This window comes from Zootoca vivipara, chromosome Z, assembly GCF_963506605.1.
Source record: "Zootoca vivipara chromosome Z, rZooViv1.1, whole genome shotgun sequence".
Taxonomy (NCBI): domain Eukaryota; kingdom Metazoa; phylum Chordata; class Lepidosauria; order Squamata; family Lacertidae; genus Zootoca; species Zootoca vivipara.
Genome location: NC_083294.1, coordinates 1,866,361 through 1,891,710, shown reverse-complemented (window position 1 = coordinate 1,891,710; position 25,350 = coordinate 1,866,361). Strand labels below are relative to the sequence as shown.

Below are 25,350 nucleotides of genomic sequence, written 5' to 3'. Positions count from 1 at the left end.
CAGGGTGTTTTTCCAACAGATGTGTGGCACAATGCTTGTTTCCATACTTAGGGTGCCCACTTACTCCTTTTGATCATTCATTTCATTTTCTTCCCTAGAGCACTGGGGCATCAAGCGAAGACAGATTTTTGGGGGGCGGCAACAGTCTCTCACAGAGGAAGGTTCTTCCAGTTAAGGTCTCTTTCTCCACCCCCAACCCAGCTTCCTTCCTTTGTGGTTTTGTCACAAATGGTTGATGAAAGCATCACTGCAGTTTTGGAAACGGAAAATGAAGGGGATTGGAAATCAGAACAATGAGGAAGCGGAGAGACTCTAAAAACAAAAAAACCCAAGGTGGGGCAAAGTCTCATTTGGATGCAACTCAGAAATTGAGCAATCAAATTCCAAAGACAAGGACACTCAGAAGAGTAAAAGGAAAACAGAAGCAAGAAGAATGGAAAGAAATTAAACAGGCAAATGTAGCAGGAAGTGCAGAGAGGAGGAAGGGAGGAATGCATGTCTTTTGGGACATGGAGACAGAAGGGTGTTTTTTTCCCTTTTTTTAAGAAAGTAAAAATAAAAATAAATAAATTCAAAAAGAGAAATTCAGAAATAGATGATGAGATTCCCACTAAAGGGCAGAGCAGGCAAAGGTGGGCCATCACTTACTTTGTCTTTGTCCTGGAGGGCCATTTGAGCACAAAAAGCAAAAAGGGAAAACAAAAACAAGAAAAAATGTGACTTTTTTTATCCATGTATTTTACTTTGCATCATCTGGTGCACATCTGGTGTATCTAATAGTATGGCCTTGAAAATATGGTAAACCTCACCAAAAAAAAGTATGTTTAAAGAAACTCAAAGATAAGGCAGATAGTTAACCAAATAAAATTGACTGGAACGGAATATCTGCAAAGCAACAGAGTAAAAAAATAAAATAAAAAAGTAAAACTGGCTCAATAAGTATAAATTCCTAGAGAAAATTACTTACCAGTAGTGACAAGGGTTTGTGCCCCCAGAACTTACATTGGATCTAGTTTAAGAACATTGGACAAGGAAATAGGGACCATGGAGAGCCCATCCACAAAATATATCAAAGGATTGGGGAATGCAAAGCGAAGGAGGGGAAGCACGTTGATTGAAATGGAGTAAAGCACAACAAGGGCAGAATGGGTTTTAAAGAGTTTAGAAGGACAACACAGCATATGACGGACTCAGAGCCAGAATCATCCCACTGTATCACCACAGTCCCTTAGCAAGTCATACAATATGGTGGCCTGGTGGGTTGTGATCCAATGTAGACCAAGTGATCTGCTCTGTGCAGAGAGGACATGGTGTGTGTGTGTGTGGAGCCTGAGAGAAGGAAGAGGAAATGGGGAATAATGAGTGGGCAAAGCAGGAAATGGGGGCTGTGAGTGGTACAATAAATGGGATATCTAGAAGAGATGGTGATGAAGAGGGCTGCCACCTCTTATCCAGACACTACATGTTGTCCTTTAAAACGTCTTGTTGGAGTGGGAGCTGATTCTCCTCACCCCCCCATCCCCCCCGGTCCTGTCCTCAATTCCCTTCCTTTGGAGAAAAGCAGTCTTGCTCCAAGTGGTGATTTCAAGGGCCAACTGCTGTCTGGGGCGAGAGATAAGCAGCCTTATGACAGGGGATGGTGTTGGTGGTGCCTGAAATGCAGGGAAGGGCCTGAGGACAAAGATATGGTTGGACTTCACTGGTGATCCATTGCTAAAAAATGAAAATAAAAACTCCTGCAGGTGGATGTGGGGAGAACCTCCCTCTGCCAACAAGCCAAATAATCTTAATAGTGAGAATCTTGGCCACTGTTACAGGTTCTAATGAAAACAACATACCACACCGCATGGCACCACCTAAATAATCCTATCAGTTTCGAACCTCCTTTTTTGCAGCACGAGTCTGTGACTCTCCATTATACTAAACAGAAGACCTCACATCAGTTGAAAGCCATTGGTCATTGGCCATGCTTGCTAGGGAGCTGTAATTCAGCAACATTGGGGGAGGGGCAGGTTCCCCACACCAAGTTTGAAGCCAGTCAAGACCCCCTCATAGTTACACCATTTACATTTCCCCTTTTTTGTTTCATGTCTTATCATGAGTTTGTTTTGAAATATCTGCTTCTTCTCCAATATGCTAGGGAATCTCAGATAAGTAAAGAGACCTTGAAAAGGAATACTGTCTAAACAATTCATCTGTGAGATCCAGCTGCCCGGGATGTTTTTAATTCTAAGGAAAGATGGTCCCTCATCAGAAGATAAAATAATAATCTGTATATACGAAAGCAGAGTGACACAAGATTACACTCTGCCCCCTTTTTTTTAAAATGAAGGCCAGTTGTCGACACTGTCCTCTCCAAGGACAGTCAGCACCAAACATATTTTAGTTGTATTCCACTTTTTAAATAGAAAATCCTAATGGAACAACTACCGGTAATAAGAAATCTAGATGGTGGGAATGCCCTCTGGCTCCAACATTTGGACTGATTCTTTGTTTTTTGCTGCTTTTATTTCCCCCCTCTAAATTATATGCTCTTTATTTATTTAGAAAATACAAGCTCTGTTTTGCTCCTATATTTTGTAACTTTGATTGTGTTGTCCTTTTTCCTTCCTTCCTTCCTTCCTTCCTTCCTTCCTTCCTTCCTTCCTTCCTTCCTTCCTTCCTTCCTTCCAATCTTCCCCTTGCGCTTTTGATTTTACATTAATTAAAATACTTCATAAATATATGGAAATCTGGAAGTGAAGTACTTCTACTATCCTAATGTTCGCAGTCACTGGCATTAGTTCTAAGCAGCGGCTGCTGCTCTTCCTACGGTATATTGGTCACTGCTAGAGCGTTCTGGCAAACAGAAACTACCTTGTGCGTAATCACAAAAGTGTATTTTATTTATCCGTTTTTGAAATAGTTATAACACATCCCAATTCAAGATAGCAGCGCAGGGTACAAAATACAAAATAAAAGCAACCAACCAAACCATAAAAATAATAGAACCATTAGAACCAAACAAAACATAATCTCAGCTGCCATGTTTGCTGTTCACATCTCTACCCCACCTGCGTATAAAGCAGGGCTGGGCATCCTATTTTAACATAACCCCCCCCCGGGCATTCCTTCTCGATTGAGGGGAGCAGAACCTTTCTCCTCTCTTGCCTTGCTTAGGGCCCTTCCAGACTGGTAGATTTTTTTTGTGGCCAGCATGCCACTGACACAATAGTGGTGCATTAGTGCTAGATCTCCGCACGCCCACACACCACTCTACTCTCCTGCAACGTGTCCCTTTGTGTTGCTGCAATATTGCCAACTAAACAGGTACTGTTGCACTTCAGCACAAAAAAGGGGGACAAAAAGATAAACCAGAACATTTGTGGCATAAAAAGGTACATGATTTTCAGCAGGAAGCTACAGGCAGACGTGGAAAAGCTAAGAGAGGCAGAGAGGCTGGTGGGCGAAGTCTTCAGGGATGTTATAGATGCACCCCACCCTCCCAAAGATGGCGCCTCTGCTGTCAGGGGAGAAGGTGTGCAGCCTTGAGGAAGGAGAGTGTCGCTCTGAGGCAGATGGGAATGTTCCTTTTGAAGGACCATTTCCTTGGAGGAAGAAGAGCTATCTTTTTGTGTCAGGGAAAGCTCTTGGGGGGTGGGGTGGAGGGATCATGGCGGCAGCTGATTCAATAGTTAAAAACATAGATTATTTGGTGCAGGCTGGACAAACAGACCACAGAGGACCACACCTGCCTGCCTGGTGTGAAGGTTGCTGGTGTTGTTCATCAACCTTGAGAGCCTGGTTGATAGTGCAGGGGAGGAATCAGGGGTTGTGGGGCACATGGACACCACTGACATGGGGAAATGCAGTCATCAGGTCCCAGGAGCCAAATTTAGGTTGCTAAGTAGGATGCTGTAAGCCAGGACCTCCAGTGCCTTGGAAATCCATGTGCAGGGACAGCTGGAGCGGCACAGCTTTGTGGCCTCAATGCGTGGAAGAGACGATGGTGTCAGGAAGAGGGCTCTGGATTTGTGAGGCAATGGGGAACATTTTGGGGCAAGCTAGGTCTGTACAAAAGGCACAGGCTCCACTTTAACCAGGTTGGAACCAGACCATTGGCGCTTGAAATGAAAAAGGTGGCAGAGTAGCTATAAAACTGATTGTGGGGGGAGCTGAAGGGAGCCGAGTAGGGTCCAGTTCAGAACAAATTTTCTCCCTGAGATGAAGATGATGAAACTGAGGAAAATTTAAATGGGGTGTGTGCAAAGCAAGGCATATGTGCAAAGGGACAGGGCAGCAATTCAGAGAGGCCAACGCACCGCAGCTCAAAAGGCAAGTGTCAAAGACATGTGAAGAGAGAGGCTGTATTCAAGTGTTTGCTTGCTACTGCTAGAAGCCCCCGAGCCAAGATGGCCTTAGAAGACAGCATTGATATAGTGGACATAAAGGGAACCGGGTGCGAGAAAACCAGCAGGGTACGGTTATCTCTGGTGAAAAGCTCTATGGGAAGGACAGGGGAGGACGCATCAGAGGTGGTGGCGCTTGGCACGACAAAGGGGACATTGATCCCAGCACTTCAGAAATCCCCCAAGCAGCAGACTCTTCCATGGTGGTGATACAGGGCCCGATGAGCAATCTAAATACAAACGTTCCTTGTAAATCGAACGGAATCTGTTCCAGAAGTCTGTTAGACTTCCAAAATGTTCTACTTTCAAGGTGCGGCTTCCGATTGGCTGCAGGAGCGTCCTGCAGCCAACCAGAAGCTGTGCGGGACATTTGGCTTCCGAAAATCATTTGAAAACCGGAACAATCACTTCCAGTTTTCGATCGTTAGGGAGCCGGAACGTTCACGCTTACAGGCGTTCGGCTTCCAAGGTTCTACTGTATTGGGGACGTGCAATTGTCTCCCCATCAAAATGTTCAGGGAGATCTTGAGATGAGCAACAATTGAAGGCACAACAAGAAGGGCACAGAGGGTTCCACTGCTGCAGGCAATGCTACCTTTGGCTCACCTCTGGTGCTGGGAGCAGAGGCAATCGACTGTGTATGAGAACCTGGGGGGAAAGTTCAGCTTCCCACATCCATCTCCCAATCCCTCTTTGCTTTGTACATGAACAGAGTAGATCATATGAACAACCAAACATGGCTGCCCCCACCAGGGAGGGTGGTGCCCTTTGTAGCCATGGTTTGCTCTAAGATGCTTTCACCCCCACACTCCTTTACCCTTCTGTCACTGCTGGGGATCAACTCACCCCAACACGCTCCGGGTAAACTCCTGCGCGCAAGAAGGAGGCCTTCCAGCTATCCACCTCCTCCTGGGTCTCACAGGCCAGCTCCAGCTGCCGGTAATCTTTGTACACATTCCTGGGACAAAAGAAAACAAAATTTTTACAAAGCACTTTTGCCTAATATATACCGTGTTTCTCATATTATAAGACATGTCTTATATTTATTTTTTCCTCAAAAAAACACACTATGGCTTATTTTCAGGGGATGTCTTTTTTTCCCCCTCCTCCTCCTGCCACGGCCAGCATTGCTGCTGCGCCTATCACTATGTCTTATTTTCGGGGTATGTCTTATATTCCTTGAATGCTTAAAAATCCTGCTATGGCTTATTTTATGGGTATGTCTTAAAATATGAGAAACAGGGTATATAAAAAACATTTTAAAAGTTATGTTCACACTCATATGCATTTTTAAAAAGCACACTTTATCCCAGTACACGTATTTTCTATAAATTACTCAGCTGGGAAACTTTATTGCAAAATTCTGAGAAGTGAGAATTTCAAAGGAGAACTGCATTTCAGTTTGTGTATTGGTCCTGAAAGTATGAATTAGGTAGATTTAGCTTTAACTGATAACTGAATTGAGTTTCTCTCCCATCTGTAGTCACAAGTTAGCCAACATCTCAGGAAAAGGTGCCAAAATGAAACAATCCATCCAAATGCTGCTTGTTATGAGAGTTGCCAGCTGACTAACAGTTCAATTTCCAAACATAGTTTGCAAAGCCTCTTCAAACTACAGTTTCAAAAAATGACTTGGAGTTTATCCCTGGCCATATTCGCCCAGTCTGGACATCAAGCAAACCATGGGTCCAGTAGGGATGCTTAAGAAATTTGTTTTCTGTTAATCCTGGCATAAAGGGTCCTGATTTGCACCCACCAGTCTAATGTGAGAATGTAGCTATCCTTTGGAATTTGCACTTCTCTGAATTTTGCAATACAGTGCTCAGCTGAAAAAAATGTACCAAAAAGGGTTTTACAAAAGTATATTTTAGGATAAAATATATTTAGAAATGAGATAAAGCACATCTTTAAATATAAATTTCCATACAGGTTTTTTTTATGGCAGATTACTGCACAAGGGTTGGTGGAACTTGCATAAGAAAGAACTCATCTGAAACGGACATGAGTTGCAAATATACAGATGCATCCACCTCTAGGTTAAAGTTAACAGAGCAACGGGGGAGGGTACAACCCCCCGTTTTCCAAATAATACGGCAATTTGGAGGTTCATCTGAACTGAGCTCTGTCAGACAGAGGGTGCAATTTTGTATCACACACTGAGGGAGAGCAGGGCGCAGAGGGACTCCCATCCAGCTGCATCAATGTGAGGCATAAACCACTTCTTTTCTGTGCAATTCAGCTGGGTTAATAATTTGCAGCCAGGGTCTTCTGCATCTCTCCACCATTGCATTCTGTTTCTGGCTCTTCCACAGGCAGCACCAGCCTTGTATCAGGAAAGTCACAGGGCCCAGTAGTTGCTTTGAACTTTAAAAACATAATGTGATATATCCTGATCACAGATCTTCCATGCCTGCAACCTGCTTGATCCTTAGAAAGCTGGGCTTTCGGAGTTTAGGAAACAATGCTTTTGCACTTTCATATAGCATCACACACACACCTGTCCTTTAGACACCTAATTATCCCCAGAGTAAATACATCTGCCATCCTCTGCCTTTATTCATGCCTTTACTAATTGTCACCTTCTGCCATCATGGTGCCAACATGTGTCCTCTTACACTCTCACCTTCCTAATACGGTGGTACCTTGAGTTACAAACGTCTCAGGTTACAAACACTTCAGGTTACAAACTCCGCTAACCTGGAAGAGTTACCTCGAGTTGAGAACTTTGCCCCAGGATGAGAACGGAAACTGTGTGCCGGCGGCGCAGTGGCAGCAAGAGGCCCCATTAGCAAAAGCGTGCCTCTAGTTAAGAACAGTTAAGAATGGACCTCCAAAACAAATTAAGTTCATAACTAGAGGTACCACTGTACTTGCCATCCCATGACCTCACTTTCCTCACACTTGCTATTCTCTGCCCTTCTAAACACCCAAAATGTGCAGATGGAATGGAATTACTGGAATTTCAGATAAAGGGCAGCACCTCTGCTCAGTGTTGAAGAGGGCAAAGATGTGCTTGCTGGACATGAAGCCCTTCTCGACATCCCGCACCTTCAGATTATCCACTGGCAACATGTATTTCTTCTCTTTTTCCTGAAAGGCACAAAGAGCACCCGCCAGTTATTTACCAGTCCTGCTATGTATTCAACACCGTTGTGGAGTATGCTGCTTTCTAATTAAGTAAAGCGGCTGATAGCATTAGTAAGACCATCATATTTGTTTAGCTATGTCATAACAGAGAGAAGAAGAAAGATATGCAGAGTTGAGCCACAAAATTGGCTCTTAATTTCCAGAAGCATGCAAGGTAATGTGATTTTCCTTGTCCAATAGCAAAAAGCACACAATCTCACTTGATGTAATAAAATTGTCCCTGTGGATAAACTCAGATATTTTCCCACAAGAATCTTTAAACAGAGGACACCAGGTAATGTAGTGAACAACGTCCTTTATTTTCCAAAACACACAGGAATGCTGTTCCAAAGGTGATTTCTTAAAGTGGCTACCCAGAAGGGCAGAGGGCATATTATCAAGCCTCAATTCTGTAAAAAAAGAAGAAGTTCTGCACAGAGAAAAGGGAAAGTCCTATTCACAATTAGGAGAATGGTGGGGAAATACAAGTGTGGGATAAAGATCAATTGATTGGAAGACATAACCTCCCCAACAAACCTGAACAAATGTTCAATAAGGACGGGGCATTGCACAGCCCCCACATAAAACTCTGTGCACAGTGGCCGCCAAGATGTCTCTGGGAAGCCTGCAAGCAGGACCTGAGCACAAGAGCCCCCTCCCCACTGATTTTTCCAGCAACTGCAATTCAGAAGCATTGCTGTCTTCAACCACCAAGGCTGGAGAGTCCATGAAGAAGGCCGAGGCAATTTGTCTTGGGCAGCAGATGTGCTCCTGCTGCCACAGCGCGCTTGCCCTCACTGCTGCATTGTGGCAGAAGTGGGTGCAGGTTTAGTGGTGGCGGCGCCAATGGTAGGGGCAGGAAGGAGGCCCAGATCTGCAGAGGTCGATGTGGGACATTTTACCTTCAGTGGCAGAATGTCCTGGGATGCCCCTGCTGATCACGGGCACAGAGCACAGCCATCATGGGGATTGCTAGTAGCTACTGAGAGCTTCATCCTCCATGAATTTGTCCAATCCTCTTTTAAACCCACCCAAGTTCAGCTATTTATTTGTTTATTTCCTACGTTTCATCCCCAAGGACTCCTGGGCAGCTAACAACAAATGATTTTTCTAGAACCGCTACGTGTTCTGAGTAGAAGACTTTCTTCCATCTGTCCTGAATACTCCAACCTTCAGCTACATCAGGTGCCCAGTGAGAGAGTGTTATGTTGCTCTAGTGTTACCAGGCTGGTCGATAAGCAGCTCACCCAGTCTAAACCCCTAAACCAGGCACCCCCAAACTTCAGCCCTCCAGATGTTTTGGACTACAATTCCCATCTTCCCCAACCACTGGTCCTGTCAGCTAAGGATCATGGGAGTTGTAGGCCAAAACATCTGGAGGGCCGCAGTTTGGGGGTGCCTGCCCTAAACGCATCTTTCTGTGACTGCGTTGCAAATCAGTAGAAAATACTGGTATATTAAAATGACCTACAGGGGGAACCATTAAGCCAGGAAGAGGGACAAACGCTTCCGTCGGCACAGAAGCCTCTCCTGCGTTCAACTGAGGCTGCTTGATTGGAAAACTGAAGCAACATGATCTCTTATAGCAAGAAAGAAAATGGAAAAGGCAGGCTGGCTGGCAATTCTCAGGCACCAAAATCTAACAAGAAGGGGATGGTGTGTGCATTGGTGTTTGAATCCTGGCTACAGTCTTGACTATACTGTACCAAACAGGCTTGCTGGGCAACAGCTTTCTGGGTTTTCTCCCTGCTGTTTGAAAAGAACAGACGGTGTGTCTCACAAACACTTAAGCGGCAGCCACAGGAGATTTTAAAAAGTGAGCAGAAATCACTCATTGGCCCAGGGGTGAGAAACCTGTTATGTCCACAGACCTCCTCTCAATATTGGACCTGCATAGGGTGAAAGTGCAGAGACAGCCTTGCTATTCTCCCTTCCACCCACACTTGCTTTTTAAAAAGGGAATCATTAGACACACTCATGAAAGTAGGAGGGAAGGTTGCAGCATCTGGTATGTTTTCATTTAGAGAAAAGGCAAGCAACAGGCGATGTCATAGAAGATTATAAAATGAAGCATGGTGCCCGCAAGGAACCATAGTTCTGGAAATGCATTTTATTCCACGATCCCGTTCAGTGTTTCAGAGGCATGGAAATGGGTAGCCCCTTTCAAATCTATGAATTACATTCAGGTCAAGGTCATATTACCAGTCATTTCCTTTGCTTTTCCCAGCATGAAAAAGTGCTTTGTTGTTTGTTTGTTTTTTAAAAATTGCAACGCAACAACTGTGAGCTTTAAGTCAGGCTAAAACTTGACCCAGTGAGGTCTTGTGTTCAGGTCCTGCTTGCTGGTTTCCCACAAGTATCTGGCTGGCCATTGTGAGAACAGGATACTGGATTAGAAGTGCCCTTGGCCTGATTCAGCAGGCTCCTGTTATGTTGCTACAGCACCTCCGTTCCTGAGAGCTCTGCTGCATCAAACCAAGGTCCAATTAGTCCAACCCCCGATTTCAACAGTGACCACCAGATGGTTTTGGGAATCCCACATGCAAGATATGAAGGCAGAAGGTCCACCCACTGTTTACCTGCATTGCCAGGTTACTGGTATTCAGAAAGACAAATCAAATTACTGGTTCCATTCCCCTAAAAAAAACTATGGGGGGGGAGTGCACTGGCCCCCAGGAGCTGGTGCTTATGACATGGGTCAGTGGCTCCCCAGGACCTTCTGACAAGGATTTCCCCCAGTCCTACCTAAAGCCCTACCTACAGATGCCAGGGAAAGCAACTGCTGTCTTTCTAATGCAAAGCATGTGCTCTAGCACTGACTTTTAAGCTAACAACCACAGGTAGAACCCTCAAGGTGTATAATCCCCCTTTTAATGCTGCCAAAGACACTGTACATCGCCACATGTTGGGGTGGAAAATTCTGTGAGCTGAAGTGGGCGAACAGTGATAGCCTTCCTGGATCAGTTGTTCTAGTGTCATCATGTCCTTGCAGCAAACTCACAAGGATATTCATTGGCACCTTAGAGGCCTTTTCCATCTGATGATTATAGGCTGCAGTGCCTATGAATACCAGTTGCTGGAAATCACGGTGTGTGTGTGTGTGTGTGTGTGTGTGTGTGTGGAGTGCACATGTTCAGGTCCCACAGAAATCTGTGAGAACAAGAGGCCAGCATAGATGGACCATCAGCCTGATCCAGCAGCTTCTTCTTAGGTTCTTATGTTGCTGCCATGGGGAGAAAGCCACTGGGTAACACCCTGGCTCACAGTCCATTGCCCCGCAATCCTTTGCTGTTGCTTGCCGTTACTGCTCAATAATTTCTACCTATTCCTAATCCTGAAGCCATAGGATATGGTATCTCACCACCAGAAGGATGTCACTGGGAGGAGGAACACAACTACAATAATTTGCTTTCCTGTTCTTCTGGATGAGGTAAAGGTAAAGGTAAAGGTAAAGGGGCCCCTGACCATCAGGTCCAGTTGTGTCTGACTCTGGGGTTGCGGCGCTCATCTCGCTCTATAGGCCAAGGGAGCTGGCGTTTGTCAGCTTCCGGGTCATGTGGCCAGCATGACAAAGCCGCTTCTGGTGAACCAGAGCAGCACACGGAAACGCCGTTTACCTTCCCGCTGGAGTGGTACCTATTTATCTACTTGCGCTTTGACGTGCTTTCGAACTGCTAGGTTGGCAGGAGCTGGGACTGAGCAATGGAAGCTCACCCTGTCGCGGGGATTCGAACCGCTGAACTTCTGATCAGCAAGCCCTAGGCTCTGTGGTTTAACCCACAGCGCCACCTGGGTCCCTGGATGAGGTACTTCAACACTAACATTCATTCAGTTTTCACTGCTAATATGTGCTAAATGCAAGAACATCAAGGGCTGCTTCACAACCTAGCTATTTGCTGCAGGGAAATCATACAGTGCAGCTCTTGCTAAGATGTACAACAGTGGACAGCCAGCAATGGATTTCTTATCTGAGAGTCCTTCTACATTTAATATTCCTTGCCCATAGAAACATAGCTTGTCAGGGATAAATAATCTAGGCTAGGCTTCTTCCTGGTACTCTACACTGGTTTCTAAGTGCCTGTTGCTGTTTATCCTGGGGAACATTCAAGCTTGTCATCTGGAGCCCAACAAGAACCGCATGATTCTTGCTGATCATTGTTTGGCTATGACACAGTCCCTTCCCAAACTTTGGCGTGACACATGCATGCTTCTACCGTAGTTGCAGTGATAATCACATCCAATTATATTATGTATGTTGTTGTTACATGCATACATGGTAGAAGATCAAGATTATAAGGTCATGTAGGAATTTCCTAATGTAGGATGCAGTCCTGTAGGCTATATGTTCCTACAGCTGCTCTGCATGTTCTGGTGTTGACTTGCAACTGACCTCCCACAGTATTCCCCCCCCCCCCCGCAAGCTGCTGAGCTCTTCGGAGGAATTCTGCTCTGAACTAGCAGCTCAGCTCTTGGAAAACACACCTTGCCCCTTGCCAGTTATGTGGCTCAGTTAGGAAACACCAGTGAAGCAAGCTCAAACTTTTGCAGCAGTCCTGGATGCAATAACCCAGGCAAGCAACAAGCAAACTACCCTAGGATTCAAAGTACTGGATGTAACAGAACTGCCAGTAGGACTTGCAGTGCGATGCAAGAGACCTTCTTGGACTGCCCAGGTATCATGGCCCTTCTCTTGCACACATGATATGCTGTGCCATCGGCCCCCCACTCTAAATTCCTGGCCTCGGCCTCTCAAGTCTTTCCATCTTCTCCCCTTTCAGCCCAGCCTGTTTTATATCAATGCTCTGACTTCATTTCCTGAATATAGAGACAGGAAAATGTGTAACGAGCTGCCGAGGGCCGAGACCTTCAAAGTGTTGGATGGGAGCCTCCAGCCCATGTGTTAGCAATCAAGCTGTGGGTATGTGTGTGTGTGTGTGTGTGTGTGTGTGTGTGTGTGTGTGTGCAGTGGCTGAAACGGCCCAGAAACATCCCAGCCAAAGGAGTAGGACGGGGCAGGCGGGAGGGGGTTGACTGGCGGGAGGAGTAGGTGCCTGCCTGCCTTGGAGTTAGGGGGGGGGGAGAGATGCAGGTTTGGGCTCAGGACCAAGACATCTGCAGCCTCCATCTCTCATTCTCAAGCACCTCTCCTTGAGCCTGAGGCTGGAAAGGGGTTCTTCCAGAGAAGCAGCTTCAGAGTTAATGCAGGCTCAGATGACTGGCGGGTAGTCTCCCCCCCCCATGTGACTTGGAGCAAAGGGAGGTGGTAACATGAGTTCAGTGTTTTAATAGAGGTATAAAACAGAGGTGGGGGGCACCTATCATGTTATCCCCCTCCCCACTTCCTCTCACTCACTCACCCACACACCAATCCCATCCACGTGCAAGGGTGACTCAGTGGTGAGAGAAAGCAGACTCTGGTTGTAACTCAGAGGTACTCTCTTCAGGGATCTACAAGGCACCCAGGGATTTGGGGCGGGGGGGGAGGAGACACAGGCCATCTTCTATCTGTGCCTGTTTAATAGGTATGGATAGGCGGGAGTTATATTCTCATCCTCTCCCACACACTCCAGCTGTCCTTATTTGTGTAACTTGTCCCACCCTAATAAATCACCATCTGATTTTTGTCCCTCGTCAAAATGTCACCATGGTGAGTTGCTACAGCAAGGCATGCCATTTAGGGCGGGGGGTGGGGGTTTAAAAACTTCATTTTGCAAATTTCTTGCAAAAAAATATGCTTTTGGATGTGAGAAATTCAAATCTGCTGAAAATATCAGGTAATGCTAAACAACAACAATGTATAAATGCAAGTACCTAGCAATCATTTTAAATGATACCAGTGCACTTTTACACACATTCTATTTACCAAGCAAAACTAAATTATATTAATTTAACCAATTGAATTCCCAAGTTGTGTTACAAATTTTTAGCACCCCGCATTTGGGGAATTTTAAAGTTGAAAACTCAACATGTCCTATAATGCTACTGTGCTCATTGTGCAGGGTCCAGGCCCCCATGTCACACCCTCTGTCTCCAGAAATAGAATCTCTGGATGAAAGGGTAGGTGTGTCTAATGTACTCTAGTGCACACATGCATTACACTGCTCCCCATACTGTTAGACTACAATTCCCATTGTTTCTGGCCACTTGTTTTGTGCTGATGGGAGTTGGAGTCTGGCAACATTCAGAGGCGACCATGTTTGCAAGCCCTGGCATACAACCCTCTACCTGCAAGCGGGGAGGAGAGAGAGAGAGTGTGTGTGTGTGTTTATCCAGCAAGCGCCTTCTGTGCCAACCTTTCAAATGCCTGCTGAAAACTTTTCTATTCTGCCAGGCCTCTGCAGGGAATTAAGAGTAACCCCCAGCAATGGTCTATTGGTGTTTGTTTTTTGCTTTTGTGTTTAACTCTTTATGATTTTACCATACAGATTTGTTTTTATGTTGTCTTAAACAACTGTGATATATTTATATGGTACAGTGGTAGATAAATATTTTCATTAAAAACTACCGGTAATAGATAAATATAGTGACAGCATAAACACACACCTGCCCTATTTTAATTTGTGGAATATAGGGAGCATATGCTCTGTTCCTGAATTTGTACCCCTAAAAGCTGAGCCATTTTGTTTGTTCTCTCTAGACATCTGCTATTTTCTCTCTCTCATCTCCACTCATTCAGTAAATAATTACGGCATGAATAAAGCCTTTGAACTCTAGAAATGTAAGTCTAATTCACTCAAGCTTCAAGGTGAGCCACCACCCTGCTTCTAATCATGTTCACTTGCAAATACGGGCAGAACTAGGTGCTACCCAGTGCTTGAAGTACTGGAGAAGCAGGGAATTTTCTAATCAAAGCCATAAGCTCCACCTCTGAATCCAGATACCTTTAGCCAAATCATGGCATACACACCACCAATTCCTATAGCCTTTGGAAAACAGTAGCTAAGATGACCAGCCCAAAACATCAGGGGGCCAAGACATCTCTGTCTACCTCCTCCCAATAATTCCACCACTGATATCTTCCCCATCACTACCTTACCCTTGCCAAACAAAACTTTGCCTATCAAAAATCCCTCAAGAAGTCTGTTGAGAAAAGCAAGACACATCCTCTCTCTCTCACACACACACCTCAAGATGATTTATCCTGAGAAATAGATCCACTTTATTTATTTTATTTATTTATTTGATATAGAAAGAATACCATACCCTTAGCTTTGCCTACAACTGTTGACAAAGTTGGAAACTCAGTAGAATAAGTTACAGGTAGGTAGCCGTGTTGGTCTGAGTCGAAGCAAAATAAAAAAAAAATCCTTCAGTAGCACCTTAAAGACCAACTAAGTTTTTATTTTGGTATGAGCTTTCGTGTGCATGCACACTTCTTCAGATACACACTTGTGTGCATGCACACGAAAGCTCAAACCAAAATAAAAATTTAGTTAGTCTTTAAGGTGCTACTGAAGTATTTTTTTTATACAGTAGAATAAGGGAGGGTGGGGGAGGTGAGATTTGTGTGGTTCCCCCCCCTCTCTCTGTGTGCCTCCCTCCCTCCAGCATCCTTTATGGGGGGTTGTGAAATAAAGATAACAACAATGATAATAATAAAAAGTTCACACCCTCCCCACACCCACCGCTTGGATGCTGGCATATTCAGCTTTGGAGCAAAATGAAAGTGGATGGATTTCCCTGCCTCTCTGTATGTTCCTGTTGTTCACGTGACAAAGATGCTTCACGCCTTAGAGCAAGGGGTGGTACCAGTGGCCCCCCAAGTGATGGAAGGACCCCTAGCTCAGTGGTGGAACATCCATTTTGCATTGCATTCAACCTCTAGAACTTCCATTTAGGGCTGGGAAAGACTCTTGCCTGAAATGCTGGAGAGCTAGCTGCTGCCGGCCAGTGTAGACAATGCCAAGTTGGATAGACAACAGATCTGTGTTGATAAGGCAGCCAAGGATGCTCCTGTTCTGAACTACAACTACATCACCCCTGGTCATTGGCCAGGCTGGCTGGAGCTGATGGCAGTTGGAGTCCAACAGCCTTAACTGGACTGAAGCCTCTCCACCACTGCCTTAGACTGGCTTGAGAGCTCAGGTTTGCAATATGCCTTTCACAACTGCCTTCCTGTAAAAGACCAAAGGGTGTCCTAAATTGGTTGATGCAACTTAAGGCAGAGGCTCAAATGCCTGCTCCAACCCGGGCACATGCATGGCCAACTCTACTATTTTGCCTTTCACCTATTTTTATGCGACTGCAGTTCAGCCCCTTGCTGGAACTTCTGCTTGTTTCAAGGAACAAGAGGGAGAAGAAAGAGAGAGAGACTGTGACTGACTAGCACCTGAGCTGGACGGTTGATGCAAGTGAGACAGCAAGGGCAGGTATGCAGGCTGATGTCTGATTCCCATTACAAGCCAATGATGCTCTTTTCAAAGCAGTGTTTCTCAACCTTGGGTCTCCAGCTGTTGTTGGACTCTGCCTCCCATCGCCCCTAGTTAGCTGCAGCAGTGGTCAGGGATGATGAGAGTTGTAGTCCAACAACAGCGGGGGACCCAAGTTTGAGAAGCACTGCCCTAAAAGGAAGCCTTCCGCAGCCTGCTGCCCTCCAGATGTTTTGGGCTGTAACTCCCATCAGGGGCTATTCAAGGGTATGCTGTACCGGCACTTCTATTTTTGCTGTTGTTAAAAGTGTGGCACTTACTGTAATAACTTCATGGTGTGTACTGGCACCTATTTTTCAGGGGGGGGGGACGACGACACACTGATTCCCATCAGCCCCAGCCAAAACATATGGAGGGCAGCAGATTGGAGAAAGCTGCCTTGTAGGATCTGAATGGGGAAAGTTTATATACAGTACTCTTGAGCAGATGACCCAGCTCTGCAAATGATCTTTGTTGCTCACTTCCCCTGAACAGATCATACTTGTGTAACTGCGCCAAATGCCTTGCATTCCACACTCCAGAAGTCAAGGAACGTGAGTATAATGCAAGAATGGTCATGGCGGGCCTCCGAAAAGCAAGGGGAGTGACCTGGGTCCTCCAGATCGGTTGCTAGTTTTGCTTCATCCCTGCTAAACCATGGATTCCAAATCTCCCCTTTTTCTGCCCCCACCCCCATCTTGTGTGTGCTGGTGGGTTTGCATATTGTGCATAAAGCGGCCTTTATCCCTGCAGCAACTGAGAGGAAATAGAGCACATGGCCCTTGGAACATCTGGAATCGCTACACGGGAGCCGCGCACCAGAGGGAAGACAACATTCCTTGAGTTTCCATCCAAGGTATGGAGCCTTCTTTTCCCCTCCCTCGCAACCTTATCCACCAGGCAGCTCAGTTCCTGTCGAACTTTGACCTTCCCAGCAGCTGGCAAGCTCCTCCTTCAAGCCTAGTTAGTTTTGCACTGCCACGTCAATTGAGGCAGAAGTGCAGGAGGGAAGCAGGAGAAGGAAGGGAGGCGCAAAGACCAGAATGACGGAGCCACAATGAGTGCCAGATGCTGGGTGGGGATTGGAGGCCACAAAGGAGGTGTGTGGGAGGGAGCCAGATCACTCTCCTGGTAGCCAGAGGCTAACTGCAAAGGCAAGTGGCCAACGTGGGGCAAAGAAGCCTTGTGGCGGACCTGGTCACAAATGCCGCACTCCCCGGGCATTTGCTCTGGATGCCAAAGCAGAGTTGGAGTTCCTTTGGGGCAACAACAGAAGCAGCAACCACAAATACCAACAAAGCGTTTCACGGAAGCATTGTGTAGATACTTCGGGCCCAAGTGATCTTCTGCCAAGAGCTGACCAGATGCGGGGGGGTCCCTAAAAGGAGCTGAGGACCCGTAACTCCTCCACCTCCAGCACACGGCTGCATCTTCCAAGAGACAATTTTTCAGTTGGTGACAACTGTTTGCTTTCTTCGTTTATTTAATTTTGTTTCTATTTTCCCTCCCCCTAAGGAACCTGTGATATGGCCGAAGGGATCTGGGTGGTTTTCCATATGAAGAAGCTTGGAGAAGAAAGGGGCAGGATTCTGAGGATGCGGGGATCACCGAAGCTGGCGCCGATGTTTCTTCCCTGGCAGCTGGTAAAGTAAGCTGCCTTTTCTGACAGGACTTGGGCTCCCCATTGCCTGCTTCCTCCCTCTCTCTGTCTCTCTTACTTTTTCTCCCCTGCAAACAGTCAGCCCGGAGGCAGGAGCCCGGGAAAGAACTAAGTGCATCACCTGCTTGCCGGCTTTTTGGACTCAGAGGCTCCACTCCGTCTGCCCAGTGTTCGGACTACCTGTTCAGGACTACAAGATTGTACAGTAGTCTGCACATTGGTTAGGCTGTGCTGGGATATACCCCGTATGCTGCTGGCACTGTGCAGGGAAAGAGGTGCTTGCCTGGCCAAAGGAAAATCCTGCCTGGTTTCTCTCCCCATCCCAGTTTTCATCTCTGAACTTCACCTTTTCTTAGCTGTCTTGCTCCCTTCCACGTCCTGCCTCCCTCCCCTTGCAGACAGGCAGAGTGCTCTCTTCTTGGGTTTGCAGTGGGAGATGCAGACCAGAGAAAGTGAGATGGCAGGAGATATTTGGCTTGCGCAGGTTTGCGATGCAAGTTTTAGGGGGTCACAGTGAAGCAGTGTTAGCTGTCTACTAAGTACTAGAGATGCTTGCTATTAAGGGTTTGAATAATGGTGAGACTGGAGAAATCAGTATAAGTTGCATCTTCAGCTGAAAGCACTTGCGTTGAGCTATTTCAGTTGCTTTTGTTTGATTTGTTCATTGCACACAACCCCTCAGTTAGTTAAGAACTCTTCTGTGTGCTTGCTAGGATGGGAAGCTGAAAGCCGGCAAAAATGCTGCTCATTTTTTAAAAGCATCCGAAGGATTCTCAGAGCTCTCTAATATTGTTTCATTGTTTACTCTGGCACCTTTCTGCAACTTCAGGACAAATGTGGAAGAAAAGGGCTTATCCACACTTCCATTTGGTCCACATTTTATTCTGCTTGCCCCATGCTTTCTAGGCATGGTTCCAGTAGGCTTTTTGTTTGCCCTGCCGCTTTCCCCAGGAAAATCCACTCTTTGGTGCTGAACGTCAATCTGCAGGAAGCCCAATTTACATATGCTACAATTCAGCATTAAACAGTGGGTTTTACCTGCAAAAGCAGCAGGGCAAACGAAAAGCGTTTCAGACCCACGCCTATAGAGGATGGGACAAATGGAAGTGTGAACGGACCCAAAGAGGGAAGGAGAAAGAATCGCGGGCGATGGGGAAAGATTTAAAAGGAAATAAGATGCAGGGAAAGTGAACAAGTGCCAACCAATATGAATTGCTGCCATGTTATCTGCAAGGGGCTGAGAGTCAGAAAACAAAAGTGTGCTCTAGTACCTCAGAGGCACTGGGTTTCCATGGTGTGGGCTTTCCCAGACATCAGGCTCTTTCATCGGATGCCTGAAGAAACCCTGGCATCTGGGGAAAGAGGCTGGTGCTTCTCTGAGACCATTCCACAAGAAGTAATTCAGACCCTTGAGGAGCCACAGCAGTTTCCTGCCCTTTTTACCTCTTATCTGGGATGAGTTTTCAAGGCAGAAATTGAAAGCAGGGAAGGAAACTGTGATAAAATTCAGTTCAGCCACTAAGCTCTCTGGAGTTACTTCTGTCTTAATGACTGATGATGAAGCTCAAGAAGCAAAAGGGAGACAAACTGAGGAAATGAGAAAGCATTTCAAGCTGGCTGGGGAGTGTATATCCCCCCTTAAGTGGCTCTTGCAATAAACAAGAGGTTTAATTTAGCCAGCTGTCATGTTTGGATCCCTGCCCCTGGGTGGGCTTCCTTTTATCTTGTAAAAAGTGCAGAACACTTTTTGAATGTCTATGATGAGCGATGAAAGTTTAGATTAGCTTGTGTTCACTGTGCTTAAATCCTGTCACCTGAAAGAAAAATGGATGGGCGGCAAGATCCATTCCACGTTTTTCAATAACTGGAGCACCAAGTGAAATACACGGTGTGGTTTTGATTTTCACTCAATGGAGGCAAGGTATAATTTGGGACAGGGTCATCTAAGTCAGTTTTCAGCGTCAAAGTCAGGGCCTGGTATGGAACACCAATAAAAGGGAGAGCAGCTTTGGGCATGTACAGAGAGCTTTTCATATACTGCTTGGTAGTCACACCAGACCCTCAAACATCCAGCAGATGGAGAAGAGTTTCCAATGCAGAGGGGCTGGCTTCAGCTGCAGCATTTCCTGAAGAAATGAAGCCCCAGGAGAAAGTCACAAAACAGAGACCCCTACAAAAATATGCCTAACCCCACCCCACCTCAGAGGGTTTCAGTGATGGCAGGCCAAGGCACAGATGCATGCCAACTCAATGCTATTATGCAGAAGGGTAAAATGTCCACCCTTCTTAGTCATTCACACATCATCTTCTAAAGCCCATTTAATATGAATTAGCAACTGCCCATTAACATGCCTTAAGCACCAGTCAAAAAAGGTTAGAGAGTAGAAAAGAGGATGGATCAGTGCCTACTCCCTTCTAGCCATGTGCTGGAAGTAGTGGACTGTCTATTATAGTATTCCTATAACGGTGCAACCATTTGCACTCAGAAGTAAGTTCCATTTAATTCAATGTGGTTTGCCCCCTGGTTAAGTGGGGCAACTTAGAATAGAGGAAACGTTGGTGGTGGGTTTAAAATAAATAAATAAATAATTGTGCACATCTATGGAAGATTAATCGGGACGCTGGTGGCACTGTGGGTTAAACCACTGAGCCTAGGGCTTGCTGATCAGAAGGTCGGTGGTTCGAACCCCTGTGACGGGTGAGCTCCCGTTGCTCAGTCCCAGCTCCTGCCTACCTAGCAGTTCGAAAGCACGTCAAAGTGCAAGTAGATAAATGGGTACCACTCCGGCGGAAAGTAAATGGCATTTCCGTGCGCTGCTCTGGTTCGCCAGAAGCGGCTTTGTCATGCTGGCCACATGACCCGGAAGCTGTACACCGGCTCCCTCGGCCAGTAAAGTGAGATGAGCGCCGCAACCCCAGAGTCGGTCACGACTGGACCTAATGGTCAGGGGTCCCTTTACCTTTACTGAAGATTAATCAGTGGCAACTAGCTCTACCTTTCACCTGACACTGAAGATTAATAACAAGCAAAAAGCTGAGTCAGAGAGGTTACTGGGATGAATCAGCGCTAGCATATCCCTGTTCTTCTTTGCCCATCAACCTCTCTGCCTATCATCAATGTACAGGCAGCTTCCCCATTTACGTGTGTTCAATATGTGCATGACTGTGTATTCGCACATTGTGCTGAACCCGGAAGTGATCCAGAAACATCATAAAGATGACACTGAAATGTCACTAAAATGGCAGACCAGGGGCAGGAGCGGAACGGGGTGTTTGCAGGCTTTTTCAATGGGTTTCAATTGTACGTGATTTCATCGGTGCCTGGGAAAGTGACCCCCACATAAATGTGGGGCTACTTGTACTGTTTTAGATGCGAGTTGAATACTTTTTTACTTTAGCACACCTGCCCAGACATATAATTTTGTTATGCAGAACTGCTTTTAAAGTTTTCCTGTTTTTATTATTGATAATTATTTTGCATTATTTTGCAGGCACTACTTTTTTTAAAAAAAAAACATTAAGCAGTATACAATTCCCCCCCTACATAAAATAAATACACTTTACAAATGTTTTGTCCCCACCAACACACACATTTTCTGAGCAGTAGGATAATGAGGGCAGCCCTTCCAGCTGAGATAGAGTCCAGCTGTTAGGTTTTGCCTCCCATCATGGCCAATGGTCAGGGATGATGGGAGCTGTAGTCCAGCAACGTCTAGAGAGCTGCAACCCACTGCCTATCACTCAGAAGTAAACTGCCCCTAAACCAAAAGCAAGCTGGTGGCCGTTACCACCAGCTATCAATTAATTACATGCTGTGTGAAGGAATGCTGTCCCGATTTTCAATCCAATTGATTTACTTATGTTTGGCGGGGATGCGGGAGAGTGGCTGCCCCCAGACTCTGGAAACTCCCTCCCTGGAGAAGCCAGACAGACTCCCCCCTTGCTGTCCTTCTGCCAACAGGTAAAGGTCGCTTTATTCTGGCAGGAATGTGGGACCTGACTGCTTTTAAATGTGTTGTTCTATTTTTACTATCTGTATTTTAATAGATTTATTTTTTAATGATTTCATTTCCATTGTAGTTTAATTGTTTTTCTAACAATTATATTTTAGCTTTCTATGCTTTATCTGTGTTTGTTTAATTTTTTTATAAGCATGCCTTGAGTCCTGGCTCTGGGGAAATGTGGAGTATAAAATAAAACAACAACACATTATTTGTTAAATTTATATGAATGGAATGCTTTTTAAAAAAACATATCCCACTTTTCCATGCAAAATGCCAAATTTTCACTGGGCCCCAAGTTCTAGTATTGTGAGAGAGGGAGAAAAACTTCACTTTATCCACACCATACACTGTGTCACAAATCAAATCTTGCAAACTTTCCTCCCAGGTGAGTTGTTTCGGCCCCATGACCATTTTTGGTTGCCCTTTTCTGCATCTTCTCCTGCTCTACAGCATCCTGCTTGAGACACAGCAACCAGAACAGTGTGTAGTATTACAACCATGGTGCCAGGCCCCTTACACATGGCCTCCCCATAAGTTTGTTTAAAGGCAGTTTTATTTCCAATCCCTTTCACAATAATCTCTACCACTGAATTCACATACAGCTCTTGCCAAAGTCCCTGTCTTCTACTAGCAGCTTATTGCATTGTTTCAGGAAGCCTTGAGGAAGAGGGAACAGTCTGGTAGCATTTGGAATGGATTTGCCTTGAAAGAGGAGCGAAGCACCATAACGCGTGGTGACTGGACTTAGTCCCAGGTTCGTCTGCATAGGACTGGGACTTTGGAGGACAATGCAAAGTCCTGGCATTAAGCAGTCTCCTTTTACAATGTGCTGCTGGTGGCAGGATGGGTCTAAGAGTCCCTTATGAAACAGCGCCACTGGATACTGGGGGCACCTCATGAAGAGAAACAACTGGGCAGGTGAGATCACTTCCACAGCACCCCACCTGGTCAACCCACTGGAAGCAATCGGTTCCTAGCTGAAACTATTGCTTCAGCGAATCTACTGCACTATGGCTCTCTACAGATCAGGGATCCAGCCCGTTGGGAGGCTGACAAAGGAAAAGAAAATAGCAAGAGAATCCAAAAATAAGAAGGGCTCTTGGACGTAGGGCAGTGTAAGGAGTCAGCTTTCTGCCCCCGCTTGGCAAGTCTGTCTAACCCCATCCATTTCCCCATTACACACCATCAGCCACTCCCTTCACAGCAGGCAAGAAACCCATCTATGCTAAGACTTTGGCCCTTTAAGACCCTTTTACATTCCAACCCTTTCCTTCAGCGGTGGGGCGGGGGAGAGGGGGGGGAACAAGGCAGCTTTTGCAGGCCGGGTTTTGCTAATGGGGCCCAGATGTTTTCACCACCTAGTCTGGTTGCCCAGCTCCACTGCAGCGGGGTGGGAATAGGCTGGGCTACTCTCAAGCAGGAGAGGTGCCTTGTTTGGCTCAATGGCCAACCTTGCTCTGCTTCTCTCGTGTAGAATAAAGCAGCACTTTGGTTTAGCCACCGCAGAGAGCTTGGGACAAAAAAAGCACAACATAACCTTACAAAAGAGGGGGTGTGGTAGGGGGTTCAAGCCCCCTATTGTGTGTATGTGCACACGGACTCACATACAAATGCACATAGCCCTCAAAAGATAATTCATGGAATCCTCAGTATGTTAATTTAAGCAAGAATTTAAGCAAGAAGGAAGAACCTTTGATATCCATTAGGCTGGGTATTAAATTGGGTGGAGGGGGATTCCAAAACAAACTAACCTGATATTATTATTATTATTATTATTATTATTATTATTATTATTATTATTATTATTATTATTTCAATGCCACCCTTCCTCTGAAGATCACAGGGTGGCTTACAATATAAAAACACAAAAATGTATACCATAATAACAATCAATATAATTATGGTATACACCTCCACATAGTTTAAAAGACCATAGATTGATTAATTAACCAAAGGCTTGGGAGAAGAGAAGTGTTTATAACTGCCACCTAAGGATATGCCTTTCTTAGCAGGGAGCCACTGCAGAAAAGGCCCGTTCTCATGTTGCCAACCTGCAGACCTCTCGCAGAGGAGGCACACAAAGAAGGGCCTCAGATTATAATTGCAGGATCTGGGTCATATGTGGAGACTGTCCTTGAGGTATTGCGGTCCCGAGCCATTTAAGCCTTTATAGGCCTAGAAACTAATCAGCAGCCAGGACTAGCGTTATATGCTCAAACTGTCTTGCTCCAGCGAGCAACCTGGCTGCTGAATTCTGCACCAATTGAAGTTTCTGAACTGTCTTCAGAGGCAACCCCACATAGAATGCATTGCAGCAATTTAACCTATAAATTAGATCTATACCTCCTGGGCTAATGTACAGATCAAGACACAATTTCAGAATTTGCAGTTGACCGAATTTTGCAATATTGTTCTCAGCTCAAAGAAAAGAACCAAAATCCATTTTTAAATAAAATAAAATCCTATTTTGGAATTTAGAAATGGATGCACTAAGATTAAATATATATATATTGTGATAAAATACATATCTATATATGAATTAAATTTTTCTGCAGATTTTTTTTTAAATTACAGATTAATATAGAGACAGGACTAAACAGTTTTATGAATGAACACATGTGAAATTGACACAGACCAAAACCTATCTATCCATTTATTATCCTGCCCGACACCCAGTGATCTCAGGGTGTTTCAGTCCACTGTCCCTCAGACCTTGTGGGGGCCCTGACTATACATATTTTTCGCAGGGGGGGGGCGAATTCCTATGCCCCACAAATAAGCCCAAGATGCATTTTAAAGAAAAGGACACATTCTACTCATGTAAAAACACGCTGATTCCAGGACCCTCCGCGGCGGAGGAGGCGACTGGGCCGGATCGTCCAGCAGTCTTCTGGAACGGATTACATTCGACAACCAAGGTTCCACTGTATTTCAAACAGTTGATCACATATTGTAGGCCATGCAGCCTTTTCTGGTAATTCTCTAATTCATCACCCTGGCTTTTAAATTGGTGGGGCCCAGACAACTATATTGAAGAGTAACTGAACACAGCAAGAGCGGAAGGAGACCCAGCTAGATCATGCCAATGGTCAGTGCTTTTAAAAAAGAAAAAGGAAAAGGAAAATGGTGCTGGTACTAACCATGAAGTGGTTACAGTAAGTGCCACACTTTAAACATAGGCTGGGGGGAAGTTGCTGGTACCCCCTTGAGTACCCCCCCCCAAAAAAAAGCACTGCCAATGGCTCTTCTAGTCCAGCAGAATTGACTGTGGTCAACTAGATACCTGTGGGGAACCTGCAAGCCGAGCCCAAGCAGAAGAACACTCCCCACCCCCCTGGGGTATCCAGGAGCCGTATTCAGAAGCACTTCCTGCCTCAACTGTGGAGGCAGAGCACAGCCATTGTGGCTAGTGACCACTGATAGCCTTCTCCTCCGTGAAATTTGTCCAGTCCTCTTTTAAAGCCATCTAAGTTGGTGGCTACCGCTGCTTCCTGTAGGAGAGAGTTCCATAGTTTAATCGTGTGCTAAGTGAAGGACACCTGTCCTCAACCTTCCAACATTCAGCTTTCTTTGATGCCCACAAGTTCTCCCCCTTACAAGAGGTGGATAAAATATTTTCTCTCTCCATTTTTTCCATGCTATGCATAATTCGACAAACTTCTATCATGTTGGCTCTTCCTCGCCTTTTCTCTAAATTAAAATGTCCCAAGTGCTGCCCCCTTTCCTCCTAAGGGAGTCTCTCCATCCCCTTGATCATTCTGCTT

At 45.6% G+C, this 25,350-nt stretch overlaps 1 protein-coding gene across 11 annotated transcripts in view; it reads right to left on the bottom strand.

Moving 5' to 3' along the window:
• DNM1 (dynamin 1) overlaps positions 1–25,350 on the bottom strand; it is a 148,403-nt gene that overhangs the window by 22,063 nt on the left and 100,990 nt on the right. For all 11 annotated transcript variants that reach the window (XR_009557002.1, XR_009557003.1, XR_009557001.1 and 8 more), the window contains exons 15-16: positions 7,369–7,478; positions 5,235–5,346 (exon numbers count right to left, since the gene is read on the bottom strand). Coding sequence is in view for 8 of the 11 variants with exons in the window: in XM_060270180.1 (XP_060126163.1) it covers positions 5,235–5,346; positions 7,369–7,478 (222 nt within the window). In the remaining 3 variants the exon portion in view is untranslated. The remainder of the gene's footprint in view (positions 1–5,234; positions 5,347–7,368; positions 7,479–25,350) is intronic.